This window comes from Zootoca vivipara, chromosome 6, assembly GCF_965207765.1.
Source record: "Zootoca vivipara chromosome 6, rZooViv2.hap1.1, whole genome shotgun sequence".
Lineage (NCBI taxonomy): Eukaryota > Metazoa > Chordata > Lepidosauria > Squamata > Lacertidae > Zootoca > Zootoca vivipara.
This window is the reverse complement of record NC_142589.1, coordinates 22,987,207-23,006,401: the sequence shown is the minus strand read 5'-3', so window position 1 is coordinate 23,006,401 and position 19,195 is coordinate 22,987,207. Positions and strand designations below refer to the sequence as shown.

General features: G+C 46.9%; 1 protein-coding gene across 1 annotated transcript in view; it reads left to right on the top strand.

Moving 5' to 3' along the window:
• ESPN (espin) overlaps window positions 1-19,195 on the top strand; it is a 109,039-nt gene that overhangs the window by 56,393 nt on the left and 33,451 nt on the right. Inside the window, exon 8 of the mRNA XM_088671780.1 lies at window positions 18,889-19,056. Within this exon, the coding sequence (XP_088527906.1) occupies window positions 18,889-19,056 (168 nt within the window). The remainder of the gene's footprint in view (window positions 1-18,888; window positions 19,057-19,195) is intronic.

Sequence of the window (19,195 nt, the reverse complement as noted above, 5' to 3'; positions counted from 1 at the left end):
AGGAATGCATTGGAAACGGAAAAACTCGTAAGTCGAGGAAACCGCATCTAGCCGCGAACGGGTTTTCCGTTCGGATGTTGGAAGAAACGTAAGAGCGCGGCCACTTTTCCTGCTCATATGTCAAAAACGTCGGATGTCAAGGAGCTCGTAAGTTGAGGTCCCACTGTATTTCAAAAACAAAATACCGTACATTATTCCTCCCCCCCCCCCGTGACGTCCCTCAACATCCTTTTCTGTTTTTTTGGCACATTATCTCTCCCTGCTTATTGGTTATTTCTTATTCTTTAAAATAATTATTCTCTTATCATGTTAACATCCCGTTTCTATTTCTACATTTGTTTTTTTAATTGCAAGTGTTTATTCAAACCCTGCAAGTGAGTCCATTTCTTTACATTGATTCTGTCAATATAACATAAATGTTTCCCAGTCTCTTAAAGTCTTTATTGTCTTTGTCTCAAAGTCTTTCCATTAATTTTGCCATTTCAGCGTATTCCATCCGGTTTCCTTGCCATTCTTCTTTAGTTGGTATTTCAAGACTTTTCCATCTTTGTGCTAGCAATATCCTAGCAGCAGCTGTAGCCTGCATGAAAAGTTTTTTCTTCTCTTTTGCTAAATCTTGGCCTGAAATGCCTAACAAAAAGGCTTCTGGATAAATACTTCCATTTTCGAACATGCCTCGTAACTCGAACGGTCTTGCGGAGCGGATTACGTTCAAAAACTGAGGTACCACTGTTCTGATTTTGGCAGACTAAAGAGTAGGGTAGACAGGCTTTAAATAAATAACAATAAGCATGTTTTTCAAGGTGGTGGGCAGAAGGACTTGCTCTGGGGCTTAGTGAGGGCAGCAGGCCAGGCAAGAGTAACAGTTTTAGCTCCTCATTGGTTTTTTGACCCGCAGCCTTACATATAATGCCAGTCTTGTGATCTGGGATGCCAGTAGCCCAGGGGGCAGAAAGGGTGCTTTTCACACATGCTCTGAGGCCTTGTTGCCTAACAACCTGCCAGGGTAGGCTCCTGGCCTTTGGACAAGTTCCGGCCCAGACATAAGCAAAGCACCTCCTCTCCCTCACAGGTGTAGTCCTGCTTCTTCCAGCTGGTTGTACTTATGCAAAGCACATTTGCATCATCTGGGCTCCGCTGGGTCCTGCAGAAGCAGAGGAAAGGTGTGAACTTGCTCGCTTCCCCCCCTGCATAACTTCTCATTAGCAGATTGCACCTCCGGATGAGGTTACCTCCCTGGACACAGCGGCCGGTGTCCAGTTCCCCCGACACCCTCCTTTGCCACGTTTCCAGGTGCACGGAAGATGTGCGCGTTTGCACACTCCGTTTACAACCGACTCGCACGTAGAAGGGGCAGCCCCAAAGCTGCTTCCTGACTCATGCCCTGGAGAGGGTTTCACTTCCAGGGTGTATCTCATCACCGTAGTAAAATCCTGGCTGCTCTCTGTCCAGAGAGACGTCTCTCTCAGATAACTCAATCCATCCCTTTGGCTGGCTAGAGTTGGGGGCTGCCTGTGTGCATGAAGGTGCCCACCTCAAAGCCTATTTGCAACCAAATAGCAATGTTTCAACATTGACGTTTTTAAAACCCTAAGCACCTTCAGATCAGCATTTCAGCAGGTTGGACTGGATGACCCTTGGGAGTACCATCCAACTCTACAATTCTGTGATTCCTGGATACCTAGTAGACTGCGTCTCTCAGTCCAGGCATAACCAGTTTTTAAGTTCTTCTGAGGAGACCTCTGGCCATCATTCCACAACAAGCAGATTGTTGCCTTGGGATGGCACAGACATGGCCATCTCGGTGATAGCAGCCACCCTGCGGATTGTCCTTCTAGATTCCTAGGGACAGTCATGACTTATAAATACCTCAGGCTTTCCTGGACCAACATAAGAACATCAGGAGTCCTCCTGGATCAGGCCAGTGTCCCATCCGGTCCAGCATCCTGTTCTCACAGTGGCCAACCAGATGTGCATCATTGGAAACCTACAAGCAGGACCTGAGCACAAGAGTACTCACTGCTCCTGTGGCTTCCAGCAACTGATGTTCAGAAGTTTTTCTGCCTCTGATCTTGGTGACATTGCTGAGCCATCGTGGCTTAGTAGCCATTGACTCTTGTTATTAATTCTCTGTTTTGTACACAGCTGAGTTTTATTACTGAGATCCACTCACAATGTAATTCTGGTCTCATTTTTATTGAATGCTGTGTTTTTATGTAAAACTCTTAAGAGATTGTTATTAAGCAGTGTGTGTGTGTGTGTAAGTAAACTGGCCGTGTCCGTTAGTATCCACGTTTCACCAAAACCGCTTGACCGATTGCCTTCAAATTTTGACACAATGCTGCATGCGAATATGAGAGTAACCCCGTACTGTTTTCAAAGACAGATGTCACACCTGTGCCTGGTAAAAAACCCAAAACTCTGTGTTTCAAAACATACCACTCAGACAAAATTGCATTCTGGGGGAAAAAACCAGGTTGCAAACCATCGCCCTCTAGCGGCGGCTACACTGGTACTGCACCTATAAAACCTTCCCTCTCAACAGCACCTCGGCTCCTGTTTACATACTAGGCCGAAGCCTTTACAGACTAGGCCAAATGGAGGTACTGACTCGCCTGGGTGGGGGGAGGAGGGGATGGGATAGGTCAGGACACAGTGGGACCAGTCATAGGGATGAACCGGGGGTGGGGGGAAGAGGGGGCCTGATAGGTCATGGGTTGGGACAGGGGTGGGGGAATCACAGGGATAAGCCGGGGTGGGGGAGGAGGGGGTGGGATATGTCATGGATCGGCACAGGGTGGGGGGAGTCACAGGGATGCGCCTGCGTAAACAGAACACACATAAAACAGGGGGCTCTGAAGGTGAGGGGAGTCTGAAGGGGGACTCTGAGTCTCCATTTAACAGACTGAGCCACAGCAACGCGCACACACACACACACACACACACAAAGCATCCACTACTGGCTGGTAATTTAGCTGGGCCAGAATTTGGTGAAGCAGTTAAGGCTCGTATTCACCAAAAGTCATGCTCATGTTTCTGATGGTCAGAGGTGTTTGATGGTGGAACGGACTCCCTCGGAAGGTGGTGGACTCTCCTTCATTGGAGTTCTTAAAGCAGAGATTGCACGGCCATCTGTCAGGGATGCTTTAGTTGAGATTCCTACATTGCAACTAAACTCTACAATTCTATGATTCTAAAATCCTTTCGTTGGTTTAATCATCTAGCTGTTTAAAGCAAAAACGAACCCTTTTCTGCAGGGAGTCCCCAATTTTGGAATGCCGTCTCCAAGGAAACCCAACTGATGCTGGCATCTCAATCTTTTTGGCACCAGTTTACAACCTTTCTTATAATGCAGGTGTTTTATCTGGGGTTTTTAGGCTGAACTGCTTTTTTCTGTTCCTCTCGTTTATTTTATCTTTGGTTTTAGGCTATCTTTTTTTTTAACATTGGTGTTCTGTTTAATATTTTTTGCGAAGCTTTTTTGTTATTATTTTATTGCAGAATGTATGTAAAGCAGAGGGAACAGTTACAATGGAGAAAAATTAAAGCGAGACTTTAAAATAGGCACATGCAATGAGTTGAAATAGCGAAGTCCAACTAAAGACCCATCAACTTTCTCAGATCAAGTAGAGTTCCAGATCTGCTGGGCTTCTCTTGAAAATGGTGGTTCTCCTGTATGTGCCATGACTCTGGTTTCTGTGTTGCATGAATCTTCTCACGCTTTCCTACACCCCCCTGGAATCTTCTGGTGAAGGGCAGTTAGGGAATACAGTCATACCTCGGTTTAAGTATGCCTCGGTTTGAGTACTTTCAGTTTAAGTACTCTGCGGACCCATCTGGAACGGATTAATCCACTTTCCGTTACTTTCAATGGGAAAGTTCGCTTCAGGTTAAGTACGCTTCAGTTTAAGTACTCCGTGGATTGTCTGGAACGTATTAATGCACTTTCCATTAATTTCAATGGGAAAGTTCGCTTCAGGTTAAGTACAGACTTCTGGAACCAATTGTGTACTTAAACCGAGGTACCACTGTATTTTAATATAGGTAATGGGGTGGTAGCTGAGCGATTCCTTTGAAGACAGAAACGTCACTTGGGCCAAAATGCAGTGGCCAAATTGCTAGCCAGGCCTCCCCTTAGAAATCACATAGCCTGTGCTATTTTTCTAGAAAAAGAGGTGCCAGAACTCGCCACGGACACCTCCCTCATTCTCTTAGAATGGCAAATGCTGAGAACTGAGTTCTGTTGAGTCGTGGCTGGTAAAGAAAAAAGCCCTGCATATAACCTATGTTTTAAAACAGCAGCACTGGTTGCCAGTTAGGGCCCAGTTCAGGGTGCGCCCATTAGTGTTTCAAGCCCTAAATGACTCAGGCCTCAAATACCTGAAAGTCACCTCCATTCCTGATGACCCCCTAAGGTGTTGAGATTAGCAGGGGCACCCCCTTGGTAGTTCCTCTGCCCCCAGGGTCTTGGGATGCGTGGTGGCTCAAGAGAGGGGCCTTCTCTTTGGCAGCCCCTAAATTGTGTAATTCCCTCCTCACAGAAGTGCAAATGGCACTTTCGTTATACAGCTTGGAGAATGTTTATCCTGGCTTTTTCAGACCCGTCTCCTGTTTTTGTAATTTTAAATTGTTTTAAACTGTTTTTTGTTTGTTTTGTTTTTTAAACATTGTATAATGTTGTGCTTCAATTGTTGTAACCCACCCTGGGACCTTAGGATGAAGGGCAGGTAATAAATTGTAACAATAAGAATAATAATTACATGCAAATCTTTGAAAGCTGTTTCCCTTGATATACTGTGTTTTTGTTCGATATTTTCACCAGTGTTAGCATTTTGGATGTACACTTTCCCCTAGCACATCCATTTCGGGGCATTTTGTTTGGCTAGGGAACAGGAGCACAAAATTCAGAGAAGCGTGACTTTTGAAGGGTAATAATAAAATGGCTTTGCCCCCAATCTCACCACAGGGCAGGGACATTTCCAGACCCTCCAAGTGTCCGTATTTTCCAGGGACAGTCCCAAATTTACAGAAGCTGTTTCTGATTTAATCCTGGAATGTCCCGGTTTTCCTTAGGACGTTCCTATTTTCATCAGAGAAATGTTAGAGGGTATGGTGTTATGTGACTCCTGAGCCAAGGAGATAAGTAACTATACAACAGGCATAGTTTTGTCCGTTTTTGGGGGCCTAATCCGGCTCGCTGGTCGATTTTATCCGGCCCCTGTGGCAGTATATATCCTGGGATAAAATCCTTTTAAAAGCTCTGAAATGTTGTATAGATGGTATAACACACAAATACCAAAAATATATAGAACAGGCTCCAATAAGCTCAACAACTTTGGGGTAAAATTGTAAAAACAACAACAAAAACAAAAACAGCTCAACAACTTCAATCCTAAAAAAGCTCAACAACTTTGGTTGGCCCTCACGCATGTTCACTTCATCAAATCTGGCCCTCTTCGGAAAAAGTTTGGGCACCCCTGCTATACAAGCTTTAGAAGATATCTGAAGGCAGCTCTGTATAGGGAGGTTTTTTTAAAAAAAAAAGTTTAATGTTTTCTTTTGTTTTTATATATGTTGGAAGCCACCTAGCGTGGGGCAACCCAGTCAGATGGGTGCAGTATAAATATATAAATATACATATACACAGGACATCCCTATGTTCATCAGAGAAATGTTGAAGGGTGCACATTTCCCAAGCAGGGCCAATTTCCCTACTGATCTTTAACGAATTGGCAATTTGGGAATGGAGGTGGGGGGGGGCATGGGATCCTTCAGCCCAGGAACCTGTTGCCACCTCCCACTTCATCTCTAGAGTTGCCGGGCTCCCAGGTTGATCTTTACTTACGGCTCCGTGAAGAGAGGAGCAAGAGATCCTGCCGGGTGGCGATTGGCTGCTGCGCCCGGGTGATGTCACTGGTGGGTGAGCTGATAGGTGTAGCTAATTCATTAGAAGGCTTCTGTAACCAGAGAGGCCAGCTTCAGTATCACAGGTGTGCAGAGGGCAGGTGTCAGGTGACACCGATGTTTCAGGCAGCTGGGCAGGTTTGGTGGGACTTAGTGCTTCTCTGCTCAGGTAAGAGAAAAATTAAAAAGACATAGATGTATATATCTGTATTGCTTCATTAAATTGAGACAGCGGAGAGGTGGGCAACCGGGGGGGGGGGTATTTTTATCTGGGGTAGCTTGGTACCAGAGCTAAGGAAGCTTTCCCCACAGCTCTTGGCAATTTGCTGCAGATTCTCCTATTCCCCGGGCACAGAACACGGTGTGACCATCCTCTATTTTTTGCTGTCCAGGAATGGAAGTGGCTGCCCAGGGGCCAGTGACAGAGCATCGGTTTTGCATGCGGCAGGTCCCAGGTTCAGTTCCTGGCAGGATTTCAAGGGAGACCCGAGAAAGGCTCCCAGCCTGGAAACCTGGAGAGCAGATCCCAGCCAGTGAATCTGGGAGAATTTGGTTTCACTTGGTACAAGGCAGGCAGCTCCCTGTTTTCTTGCGTTGCGTTGAGCTGGGCTGAAATTGTTCTCCGCCTAGAACTTTGGGGAGAAGATTAGAACCAGGAGCGACAGGCAATGAAACGAGTCAAAAGCTAGCGTACCTTTGAAGCCCTCGGTTCAAACTCTCACTTCAACAGGGCAGTCAGGCAAGCTTGTATGTCCTCTGTCCTGCTGATAGGAGGGGGGAAAGATACTACTACCCTACACTGCAGGGCTGTTGGAAGGGCTGATGCAGTAATCGCTTGGGGGATGCTTGGAGTGTTGGGGACAGACACACCAATGGGGTGGAGGGGAGGCTCTTAAAGAAATGGGCAACATCTTTACTTAAAAAAGAATTTCTCAACCCAGCAGAGACAGGTTGCTGTCTGTTTGTATCTACTGACCACATTCTGTCAGTGAAGCTTGGCGATTCGGAGAGCAGCAGACCATGTGAACTCTCAACCAGGGTGGTGCAGGGGCTGGTTGAGACTAGATGGCCCTGGGGGGTCCCTTCAAACTCTACAATTCTATGATGAGAAAACAAAATAAATGCAGAAATTGAAAATGCCGGATGTGTGTTTTTCTTCAATTCCCAGCTCATTATTGTAGTATTCATTCCCTGCCCTCAGAGGCCTTGGTAATTTCATAAACATCTTCCCTGTCCTTTTGATGTATTCTCATATTTTTCTGTGGGAGGAAACCCAATTTGCCTTAAAGCCTAAACCAGCCCCAATTAGTGCCCTGGTCGAAAGGAGACCTCCACTTTCTCAGCTTCCCCATTGGAGCTTATGCTTCCCTGTCAGGCTTTATTACAGCGGCCTGGGCGGATAATGTTTTCTGTCTCCAATCACAAATATATCCGAGTCAGGTATATCGGTTTCTGTGCTTGTTAGGTATAAATGGGCCAACTGCTCAGCCGAAACAGCAAATGTCTCGTTCCAGATTCTGGTGCTCGAAATATCAACAGATTCTCACAGAGCTAAGGACTCTGTGCCATTGGAAGGGTTGATGACCAGCACCCAAGCACAGCTCCCAGCGCCGCACACACCCAGAGATTGCGTCCACTTGGTGGCGGTTTATTCCGATTTCGTGACTTCCCCCTAACAGCAGAGTTCCACATTATAGTTGAGCTTTCTCACGACATTCGAGCCCTGATTTGGGGAAAAGATCTCTGCATTGCAAGAGGTTGGACTAGTCGCTTCCAACTCTACAATTCTGTGATAAAAAGCCGCTTCTGGAACTATAGGGGAATATAGTGAAAGTTTACGGCGTTCATCCCCGTGTTATTTGCTTCCAGAAACAATCTGTTTGCAAATGGTATGGAAATGAGTGCTAAGCTTTTCAGAGTGTTTCACTACAGTTCCGGAAGTGGATTGTACATTGTGTGAAAGCTCAGAGACAGTGTGGAAATTAACGGTTAGGGAAACATAGTGAAAATGGAATAAACTGGCATATGCATGCAGGCAGAGAAGATATCTTGTCAGGGAGTGGGGGGGGGTGGAGGCTGGGATGCTCATTTCTATTTTAAGAGACCTTGGGGGACATTGGTTGTGCATTGATACTTGGTGATACAGCCCCTCCCTGTTCCAGGTTCAGCCCCCAATGGTTTCTCCCTACTGGGCTGGGAATAGCCCTTACTTGAAACCCTGGCAAGCTATTGCTGCCAGTCAGTGCGGGCAATACTAAGCTAGGTGTACCGATGGTCTCGCTCCTTATAAGGCAGCTTCCAATGTTATTGTGTCTTAAGAGAAGGGCTACTGTAGCTCAGTGGTAGAGCACCTGCTTGGCATGCAGAAGCATTCCAGGCTGAGCTGGAAATGTCCCTTACTTGAAACCCTGCAGAGCTGCTGCCAGTCAGTGCAGACATGACTGAGCCAGATAGATGAAGAGTGTGACTCAGTTAAAGGCAGCTCTTTGTGTTCCAGTGTTTGCTCTGTAAGCAATGTGGGACAGGTATGGAGCTTCTGTCTTCACTGGGATGCACATTTGCAGCTGATTTTGCTTGTTGACGGATCATGCAAGGATACCTGGGCAGTGTAGGGGGGTAGCAGCGGCGATGTAGCTCACAGCGCGGGTGCCTGGTGTGACTCAGCTGTAGGGCAGCTGAGGGAGAGGCGGTGGGCAGATGCAAGCCCCATGCTGCTGTTTCAGGCAGCGCGGAGCCTGCAGGCACTCAAGCCACCATGTCACTCCCAGGAGAGACGCATGGCTCGGGCCCCGCGGTAAGTTCCGGCCCCCGTGGTATGGCGCCCAGTGCCAGCCATGTTTCGTTACATTTGTTTTCTGATCTAAAAAGTTTCATAAGCCCAATTTTTTTAAAAAATTATTTTTTAAAACTCATATTTTTGTCATTTTGTAAAACAAAAAACCCTCAGTGATGGCACCCAGGGTGGCCCGCACCCCCCTTCCTCTGCCCCTGGGTAGCAGGAAGAAAAACTCCCCCCCCAATGATTATTTTTGGGGGAGGGGGGAGGATGGGTTGTAAATGACACAAGGGGGTGTAACCATAAAGAGAAAAGGGAAATAGGAGTGAAATTCACCAGTTGCAATTTTATGGGAGATTTGCTAGGAAACTGCAAAGAAGTTGATTTCGGCAATAAGGTTCTTCCGTTGGCAAATCTGCTTTTCAAGAGCATTGACTGGGCTGTGTGTCTTTTGAGGGGGTTGCAGAAGAAGGGGACACAGGGGAGCTTAAGAGATAAAGTATCCTATCAATATCCAGCTTTATTAAAGGTACTTTTCATAAAACAATCAATCAATGGTATTCAGGCAGGACATGGTCTACAATCTGCAATGTTTTACAACAAGTTCCAACTCCCCTTTCTTCTTGGACTACCAAAATGTAAAGTTACTATATAAAACCCAATGAAATCTTCAATTCTTACTTGGAACAGGGAAAGTTTAGAGTGAGGGTGGACACTTTCACATTTAGTATGTTGTTTAACAACTTTGACTTCCATTACAATGGTTAGAGAGTAATTTACCCTTTGGGGTAAATTTCCCGGGCCAGGGTGATTGTTCTCCTCCCCCAAAACTTCATTGGTAAAATTAGTGCCATGAGAGCTATTTAGGACAACTCTCGTTTCTTCAGTGCATTTTGCACCAACTTGGATATCACACAGTAACATAAGAAAACCTGTGGACTGGATTGGAAGTGAAACAGTTGTTCTCAAATATTCAAAATGTGCCACTGAAGCTAAGTTCTCTCAGCTTCTGACATTTCCAACCTTAGATTTCATTTTCCAAATTTTTGCAGCAATTAGCATTTCCCCCCCCCTTCAATCCTCATGAAAATTCACCAGCATTTTAGTGTGAATTTCTCCTAGTAAAGTCATTTTTGTAGGCAGATTTCACTAATGGAGGTGTGTTTGCAAGCAATTTCCCCCCTAAAATGTAATACTTTTTTTGCACATTATTTCGACCAATATATCCAATTTATGCACAAGACACACATTTTTTTAAAACACTTTTTGGTTTGGAGAACTGCTTCGCAAAATTCAGATAAGTGCAGATTTCGAATCATTGCTGTATTTCGGTTTGTGTGTTGTTTCAGGAAGCGCTGAATTTGGTAGATTTTTGTCTTGAAATGCAAAGTGAATTGAATTCCTCCAACCTGCCCCTTTCTTTATGTGGCCAAACGGAACCCTCTGCGTTTCGAGAGAGAGAGGCATTAACTTTCTTAGGGCATCCCCTTGCAGAAGTACGAAACAAATGTCAGGGAGGTGGGAACACCAAAAACAGTCCAATGAAGGGCGAGCATGATCATGGGTACCAAATGCTGAGTGTCTGTTGGAATCCACAGCCAATGGACTGGCCCTGCTTCCCTTCTCGCCTTCTTCTCTGCAGCCTGATGGAATGGCTAGTTCCAGTTGAAGGAGAGTCTACACTTTGGAATGCCCTCTCTTGGTAGGCCCATTTGGCTCCTTCACTGCCCATTTTTCTGGTGGGTAACAAAGCCGGGCTCTTTGAGCAGCTATTTGAGGCTTAATTCTAGCTGGTAGCATGGCTTGTTGGCTCTTCAATTGCCAGTAATGTTGTGGTTATCTTGGAGGGGTGTGTGTGTTTGTGTCTTGGCTCTGTGCTTTAAGACTGTTTGAATTTTACTATCCTTTTTAATTTTATTGTATACTGCTAGGCTTTTGGCAGGGACTACTCCACCCAAAGGCAGGCTGTCAGCATTTTAACAAAGAAAAACACATTGACACAAAGAAAAACACACTAAAACAAAACACATTGCAAGGGACTCCAGGTGGAGCATCCCTGCTCCTTGAAGTGACCAGTCAGGGGCCTCCAGGAAAGCTTTGAATGGAATTACCTCCTCCTGCTGTTGCCCTCCTGCAATTAATATTCAGTGGTAGACTTCCTCTGAATGTGGAGGGTCCATGGTATAACTATTGTGACTGGTAGTTGTTGATGGAAAGGAATGTTTTTGGGTGTTCATAGAGAGACAGAGAGAAGGGAGATGGTATCACAGAGGTGTTTGGGAGTTCAAGGCATAACATCCACCTGGGAAAAAGGTATGCGGCTTCGGATTCCACAATGTGAGAAAACGAAATAGCAGCAAGGACCAACTAAAAACGGATCTGAAAAGAACCTATTATTTGTAACAAGGAGGCTTGGAGTGGAGTAACCCAGCAACCCCAGGGTAGTGGATTCTATCAGAGCTGGCCCTGTTGTGAGGCATAGTGAGGCAGCCACACAAACACACCCAGCCCCTCCTCCCGAGTCTCCCCAACATGAACAGATCAGGCTGCACAAGTGATTCCTCATGGATCAATGCAGCAAAAAGGGAAGAGGACAACAAAGCCAGCGTAATCCTAAGGGTTGTACTGTGCCTTCGAGCAAATTTCCAGCTCACGTCCTGCCATCTATCTTTGGCCCAAGGAGGAAGGGCGCATGCAGTATACAGATTATGTTTGCCCCCACTACCTATCTGAGCCTTTGAAGCCAATTCTGTGCATGCTCAGGGGTACTGTGCCCTGTGACTGTGTGTGATGCCATTTGCTGCGCCACCTCAGGTGGCCAAATATCTTGGGAAAGCCCCAAATTCCATTTGTTATCATCATCACATCCTGCCTTTCTTCCATGGCAGAATTCAAGGCGTGTCACTTGAGGTTCCCTGGACAGCCTGCCATCCAGGTGCTGAGCAGACCCAGACCTGCTTACCAAGGTGGCTGCGTTAAAAATATCAGCAGAGCCTTGCTGGACCAGGTCAATGGCCCAACTAGCCTAGCATCTGTTCCCACAGTGGCCAACCAGATGCCCCATGTGGAAGGGACAACTAGGGTCATCTAGTCCAACCCCCTGCAATGCAGGAATCTTTTTGCCCAACGTGGGGCTCAAACCCATGACCCTGAGATTAAGAGTCTCATGCTCTTACCAACTAAACTATCCCACTTCCATCATGTTGCCACTTACTCGCCGTTTCTCAATACAAACGCTGCAACCTTTCCAAATAGGGGAGTTGCTCTATCCATCCTTGATCATTTTGGCTGCCCAAATTATTAGGTACCGGTACCAGCAGGATGGTAAGAGTCAGGAGCAGAGGCAGAAGAAGAAATAAGGAAAAGGCTACAGGTGAGGCTACAGGCAGCTTTAAATCTGATGGGGAAAGGAGCTCAGATGCAGATGGGTGAAAGCGAGGCAGCTTTAGGATTAGAGAAGAGGCACTGAGAGGAAAAAGTTTGTCCGTGGTCGACATATACCAAAAACCCTGAAGAGTTGCTCCCAAGTCTGTGTTGGCAATATTAAGCTTGATGGGACCAGGGGATTGAATCATTTCTAAGGTAGCTTCCCGTGTTCCTAAGTCCTTTCCCCCAGCTCTTGAACACGGTTCCCTTTTCCATGGGGTCATTCCTGCCCCCGCCTCTTCTGCCACACGTTTACGCTGCTCCTCTTAGGCTGAGCAGCAAGAAGCCTCAAGTAGTGAGTGCAAGCAAACCGTCTCCTGTGTCCTCTCTCCTGAATGGACCCCAGTTAAAGATTAACCAGCTGCAGCTAATGAGAGGCTGATTCCTGCCTCTTTAAGGCTGTGTGTGTGTGTGTGTGCGTGTGTGTGTGCGCACACACACACATGCACACGCACACTCCTGTTTGCTGGAGTAAATGATAGCCAAGAAGCCAGAGTTGGTATCATCTATGCCTTCTGTGCTCGCCACAAAATCGGGCGCTTTAAGAGACAAGGGAAACAACAGGTTCTAAGCTCACATTATTTGTTTTAGTTATGGATTGATTGCCCCTTTATATCCTTCCTTTTCCTCCAAGGCCCACAAGTTCTCCTGCTCCTCGGTCAATCCCCACAACAACCCTTTGAAGTAGGTGAGACCAAGAGAGGCAGTGACTGGCCCAAGGTCATGCAGACATAGGAAGCTGCCTTTACCCCAAGTCAGTTTGTTGGTGCATTTAAGGCCGTACATGGCCTCCTGTTTACGCTGTGTCCCGTGTGTTCCCAAGCTCTGGTTTGGAAAGTAATAAATACACTGAATATAAGAGCATCCAGTCCAGCCTCCTGTTCTCACAGTGGCCAGCCAGATGCCCCTGGGAAACCAGCAAGCAGGACCCACGCACAGGAGCTCTCTCGCCTCCTGCGACTTCCACCAACTGCTATTCAGAAACATTACTGCCTTTGACTGCTACGAGCCATTTCTCCAATCCTCTTTTAAAGCTGGCGGCCATCACTGCCTCCTGTGGCAGTGAGTTCCATAGTTTAACTATGCTCTGCACCGGTACATGGCATTAGCCCCGACCCATATCCATCCTGTTGTTTCTTCCGATATACTTTGTTTTGATTATGTGTTTTCTGACAATGGGGCCAGGGGAGAGCAACAGCTCTGCCTTTCAAGCTGGTAATGCCTATGCAGGCTTAGAACAAGGCTCAGAGAGCTGGTTCAATTAATCTTCAGGGCTTGGGGGAGTTCAGAAATCTTTAGGACAAGAAAGGCAGGATAGGGCTGTTGGCAGGCTGCTGGTCTTCTTTGGAGAGGATTATTCACAAGTCCCTTCCCTCGGTTCTGCTCTGAGCAGGGTTGCCCAGATACGGAACCGGGGAAGGCTCTCTAGTGCCTGGCTGGTTGTGCAAAAGAGGGAAATTCATCCACTTCCCTCTTTTCCGTTTGTTCCTGAAATGCAAGCTGCTGAGCTTTGTCATGGGGAGGATAATAAGGGGGCGGGAGGGAGAGGAACCATGCAGGCTGCCCTAAGCCTGTAATAAAAGAAGCGGGGTCAAGAAAGAGCGGCGTCCGATATTGGCAGGAAAGCAAAAGGGCTCTGTGTTGCGCAGAGGGAGCAAACTCCAAAGTTGACGGGGAAGTCAAAGCTTTGCCCCATGATAACGACGAGTGGAGTTTGCCCTTGGCTCCAGAGGGGGAGGGTGGCCACTACTTCTCCTTTCTAATGTCTTGCCCCTCGTGGCCCTGCCACTGAATATGTCAGAGGCAGTCTCTTGCTGGGAGGGGCAAACGAATCTTAGAATAGTAGAATTAGAAGGGACCCTGGGGGTCATCTTGTCCAACCCCCCTGCAAATGCGGAATCTGGGCACAATGGGGGATAATGGGCAGCTATCAAACAGACCATTTCCGAGGGTGTTCTCTCGCACACCATTTGTGCTTGTGCCCTGCTGCTTGTGGGCTTCCTAGAGGCATCTAGTCAGCCTCTGCAGAAAACAGGCTGCTGGACCAGCTGGACCTCTCGCCCGATCCAGCAGGGCTGCTCTTGCATTTGTTTAAATCTGGGACATGGGGAACTTGGAGACCTTTAAAAAAGGGGATTGGGCAAATTCATAGGTGATAAGGCTATTGATGGCTGCTAGCTGCAATGGCTATGTTTGGCCTCCACGATCGGAGACAACAATGCTTTTGAATGCCAGTTGCTGGAAAGCATTGGGGGGAGGAGAGGGCTCTTGTTCCTTGGTCTTGCTTGCGGTTTCCCATTGAGGCATCCTGTGAAGACAGGATGTTGGACTAGATGAGCCACTGGCCTGACCCAGCAGGCTCTACTTATGTTCTTATCTATGGACTTCCAGATACTGTTGGATTCCAAGCCCCTTCAGGCCTGGCCGGCATGGCCAATGGCCAGGGATGGTGCTGAATACAAACACTCCCCATCCCAATATAAAGGAGTAGATAAATGGATGGCTAACAACAGGAAGATGCACCTGAAAAAAATAAAACAAATGCGTATTGGCAGCTAGTCAGGGTGATAGCTAAGAATGCAGCTTTTCAATTGCAATCTATTGTGCACTTTTGTATGGATATCCTCCTTCAAATTAAGAATGTCAGAAGAGGCCCACAGCTGGATCAAAGGGAGCCCATCTGGCCTGCCGCCTGTTTTCATAGTGACCAACAAGATGCCTCTTCTGGCAAGTCGGGCATTTTCATGTGTCCTGTGCTGATTTTAGATGGGGCGTTTTGCTTTGTGGTTTGTTTATATTGCCCTTTAAGGGCTTTCCTTGAGACTTGTATGCTGGTGGGATATAAACTCTCTTGAATCAAGTTTCCGAAGGCGTTTGTGTCTCTGAATGCGAGGGATGATCAGCCATTTGCAGGTTATTAATTGCCAGCTCGGACAGATATAAGTCTTCCCTCTGCTGTTGATCACATTTACTGAATTTCAGCCGCTCTGTTGATTGTGTCGCTATTGCGTTTCAAGTGAACTTTTATTGTACCCAACCCTGAAACAGTGGCGACGAAGGGAAGGAGGTAGACATTTTAAAGAACTGAAACAAACCAATAAGGCTGTTGTCATCCTGCCCTGATTTTGCACTTTGTAGAAGCACCTGGATCAGTGTTTCCCAAACTTTGGTCCCCAGCTGTTACTGGACTACAACCCCCCATGATTCCTAGCTTGCAGGACCAGTAGTCAAGGATGATGGGAATTGTAGTCTAAAAACAGCTGGAGGCCCAAGTTTGGGAAACACTGATCTGGATGAACTAGATCAGCCCCCCACCCCACCCCCGATGTTTGGCACTAGCCTGCTGGATCAGGCCAAAGGGGGGCCAATTCGGTACAGCATTCTGTTCTCACAGAAGCCCACAAGCAAGTCTCAAGCATTTTCCCCTCCTGTGGTTTCCAGCAACTGATATTCAGAAGCCTTGCTGCCTCTGACTGTGAAGGCTGACCCATTTGGGTTAGTAGCTGTTGTCATGTGGTCACACTGGTTGGGGCTGGAGCGAGCTGTAGTCCCAAAACATCTGGAGAGCACCAGACTGGGGAAGGCAAGACTAGCTAGATCTTTGGACCGATCTAGTGGAGCTCATTCTGACGAGTTTGCTTTTTTAATAAGACCTCTGCGCCTTTAAACTCCCATGTTGCAAGCAGAAATTCATCAAAAGAGATGCTTCCTAGGACTGCGTTGATGCTCTGGGGAGAACTTCAGCTGCTGTGTTTCTGCTGGCTATACAATTTCTAGCGGTAGAGAGGCTATACCAAAAGGAGAGTGACTCTGGCTTTGGGAGCATTGTTCTATATCACTGTACATCAGCCTGATATTTGACGAGAGGGTGGTGTATCTAAATACTTCAATAAATAAATAAATACACCGGGCAAAGGGCGAGAGAGGAAGGTTTCTGTGACCTGCCTGTCTTGTTTTCTTACTTTACGTGCAGGGGGCACCCCAATAAGTTTTGGTAACCGGGAACCATCAGATCAAGAAATGTGGTGCAGCTGGGCATTCCCCACACACCCTGGTCCCCAAAACTCCACTGCCCACACTTTTGCCATCCAGAAAAGTCACAAGAGATATCTCCTGAGTGCTTCTGAATAGCTCATCTCTTCCTCCCAAGGTGGTGGACTCTCCTTCTTGGGAGGTTTTTAAAGCAGAGGTTGGATGGCCCATCAGTCAGAGATTCTTTAGTCGTGATGCCTGCATTGCAAGGGGGCTGGACTAGATGACTCTTGGGGGTACCTTCCAACTCCGCAGTTCTATGGTTCTACACCCTTGTGCAAATTAATTGAAACAAACAATGAATTTAGTAGTTTATTGTACAAAACTCACATATATATGTACAAAACTCACATATGCGTACGTTAGTAACGGATATGACCTCCGCTATTTTTAAGCAGCATTTGAACACGGTTTGGCATGGAGTCTACTAGTTTCAAACAATCACTGTTGATTTTCGGATCCCTGTACCACACTTGAATCAGCACCTGAATGAGCTTCTCCATGGTCGTACAGTCTACAACACGGAGGTGATTTTTGCATATAGCCCCACAAATTCTCAATGGGATTTACGTCCGGGGAATTCCCTGGCTAATCAAGGACCTGTATTTGCTGCTCTGTCATGAATTTCTTCACCACTTTCGATGTGTGACAGGGGGCTAGGTCCTGCTGCAATATCCCAGTACCATCAGGATACCTCTTTTCCAGCTCTGGAATAACTCTCTTTCGTAGAACCTCAATATATTGTGGCGAGCGCTATCATTCCTTCTATTGGCTGTAGGCATCCGACACCATAATGATCAACCGACTTTTCGTGTTTGTTTTGAGTACAGGATTACGAGTAAAATAGAAAACATGCTTTGTTTCAATTAATTTGCACAAGGGTGTATGATTGTTAAGTCACTCTCCGGGAATTGTAGCTTCGGGAATTGTAACAATTCCCAGCACCCTTAACAAAGGACAGTTCCCAGGCTTCTTGGGAGGAAGCCCCCCCCCCAAAAAAAATTGGTATGACGGAGCAAGCTTGTTTTCTGCTTCTCCTCTGGGTAGGACCCAAACCAAGGGATTAAAATTACAAGAAGGGAGAGTCTGACTAAATATTAGGAAATGCTTTCAGATGGTAAAAGCTGTTTGACAGTGGAACAGACTCCCTCTAAAGGGGGTGGCCTTCATTAGGGTTTTTTAAACAGAGTTTGGATGGCCACCTGCCAGGGATTCGGTGTGCTAGTGCTCTACTGGAGTGGCAAATGAATTTATCATCGCAGCAGGAGAAGTGAAGGCCTGTTCCTCACTGCCAATCATTTAGAACAGGGGTCACCAACCTTTTTCAGCAGGGGGCCGGTCCACTGTCCCTCAGACCTTGTGGGGGGCCGGACTATATTTTGGGGGGGAAATGAACTAATTCCTATGCCCCACAAATAACTCAGAGATGCATTTTAAATAAAAGCACACATTCTAATCATGTAAGAACACCAGGCTGGCCCCACAAACAACCCAGAGATGCATTTTAAATAAAAGGACACATTCTGCTCATGTAAAAACATGCTGATTCCCAGACCATCTGCGGGCCGGATTGAAAAGGCAATTGGGCCACATCTGGCCCCCGGGCCTTAGTTTGGGAACCCCTGATTTAGAAGAAGAAGAAGAGAAGGGTGAAAACCATAGTGAAAGTGGCAGAGGTTCTCTTCTGCTCAGTAAAACTGACACAGCTTATCCATTTCACCAGGTTTTTTTGTTTTTATTTGCTGCAGAGATGACGACAGCCTTGTCAGTTTTATCACTGCTTTAAAAAAGGCGGCGGGGGGGGAGTAATTCTTGCTATGGTAATAGGCAGCTGTTAGATTTAAGCAGTCCCTACCTACCCTCAAGCTTAGTACCTGAAAGACATGACATAAAGGAAAAGTGATTGGGAGGGGGGAGGAGAAAAGGGGGGGAAACAAAGGCAATAGTTTTTAATCAAAGAGATAGGCGTGATGTCACACTGCACCTGCAAAGGAAGAAAGGGAAAATTGGGAGTGCTCATGGAACACACTCACAAGTTCCTCCCCACCCCTTTTGAAACTGAATCAGCTATTTGTCATGGTGACACCAGGTGATTGACAGGTAGGCACACACATACTCATAGTCCTCTCCTCCTCTTGAGTCCAACCCCGGTCTTTTTCTTTCTCTGTACTCCCTTCCACCACAGAGCCCTGGAGACGGAGGTTAATTGGGAGAGGGCCAGAGACTATATGCTCTAATTTGCAGCTGGCTCGTGCTAGGATGAAGCCTGCAAGTTGCAGGTCTTCCAGATTAGATAGATAGATAGATAGATAGATAGATAGATAGATAGATAGAGATATCCAGCTGGAGATTCAAGCCCCCATCTGTCACCAAGAGTGGGCCAGGCAAACCTGGAGACTTCAGGTCACATCTCGTGGTCAGGCAACCCTACATGCCAATGGTCCTAGATAGTAGCAGGCTATCCGTGTTGTGTAGACAGAAGCCAAAGCAATCCAGGGCAACGCAACTGGCCAGGGTGTTTCAGCTAATTTATGTCTCATGGTTCCCTCAATGGATCTTGGGAACTGAGTGTGCCAACTAGTTTGGGGCTCTATAAAATGGGTCTAATGAGCCTAGCTCTTCAGATCCTTTCAAATGAGACTCTGGGCTTTGAGTGGTGCGGGCGCCTTCTCTGCAACATGGAGATCTGAGGGGCTCTGTCCTCGTGCTTTTTGCTGTAATAAAAGAGATCCGGCATCTTGGTTTTCCAGCTCACCTCGCTTGAGAGCAGCCCAGAACTGCGACGTGTCGACTCTAGCAGGAAATCAAGGAACTTCAACAAGCAGCCCAGCACCGGGGATTACTACAAGCACCTGGGCAGCGGTGGTTGCGTGGGAGAGCAAACTGGGAACAACTGCAGGATGGCACACAGCGAGGAGGTGAGCCACTAGGGAACACTGCTTCCTTCTGGCCAGCTGCTGTTCCTCTCTAGCCATTCTAAGTAATGGCCAATTGCTGTTTGGGGACAGGGGGAGAGTGTGTGAAGGCTCTTTCCAGAGCATAGGCCTTCCGACAACA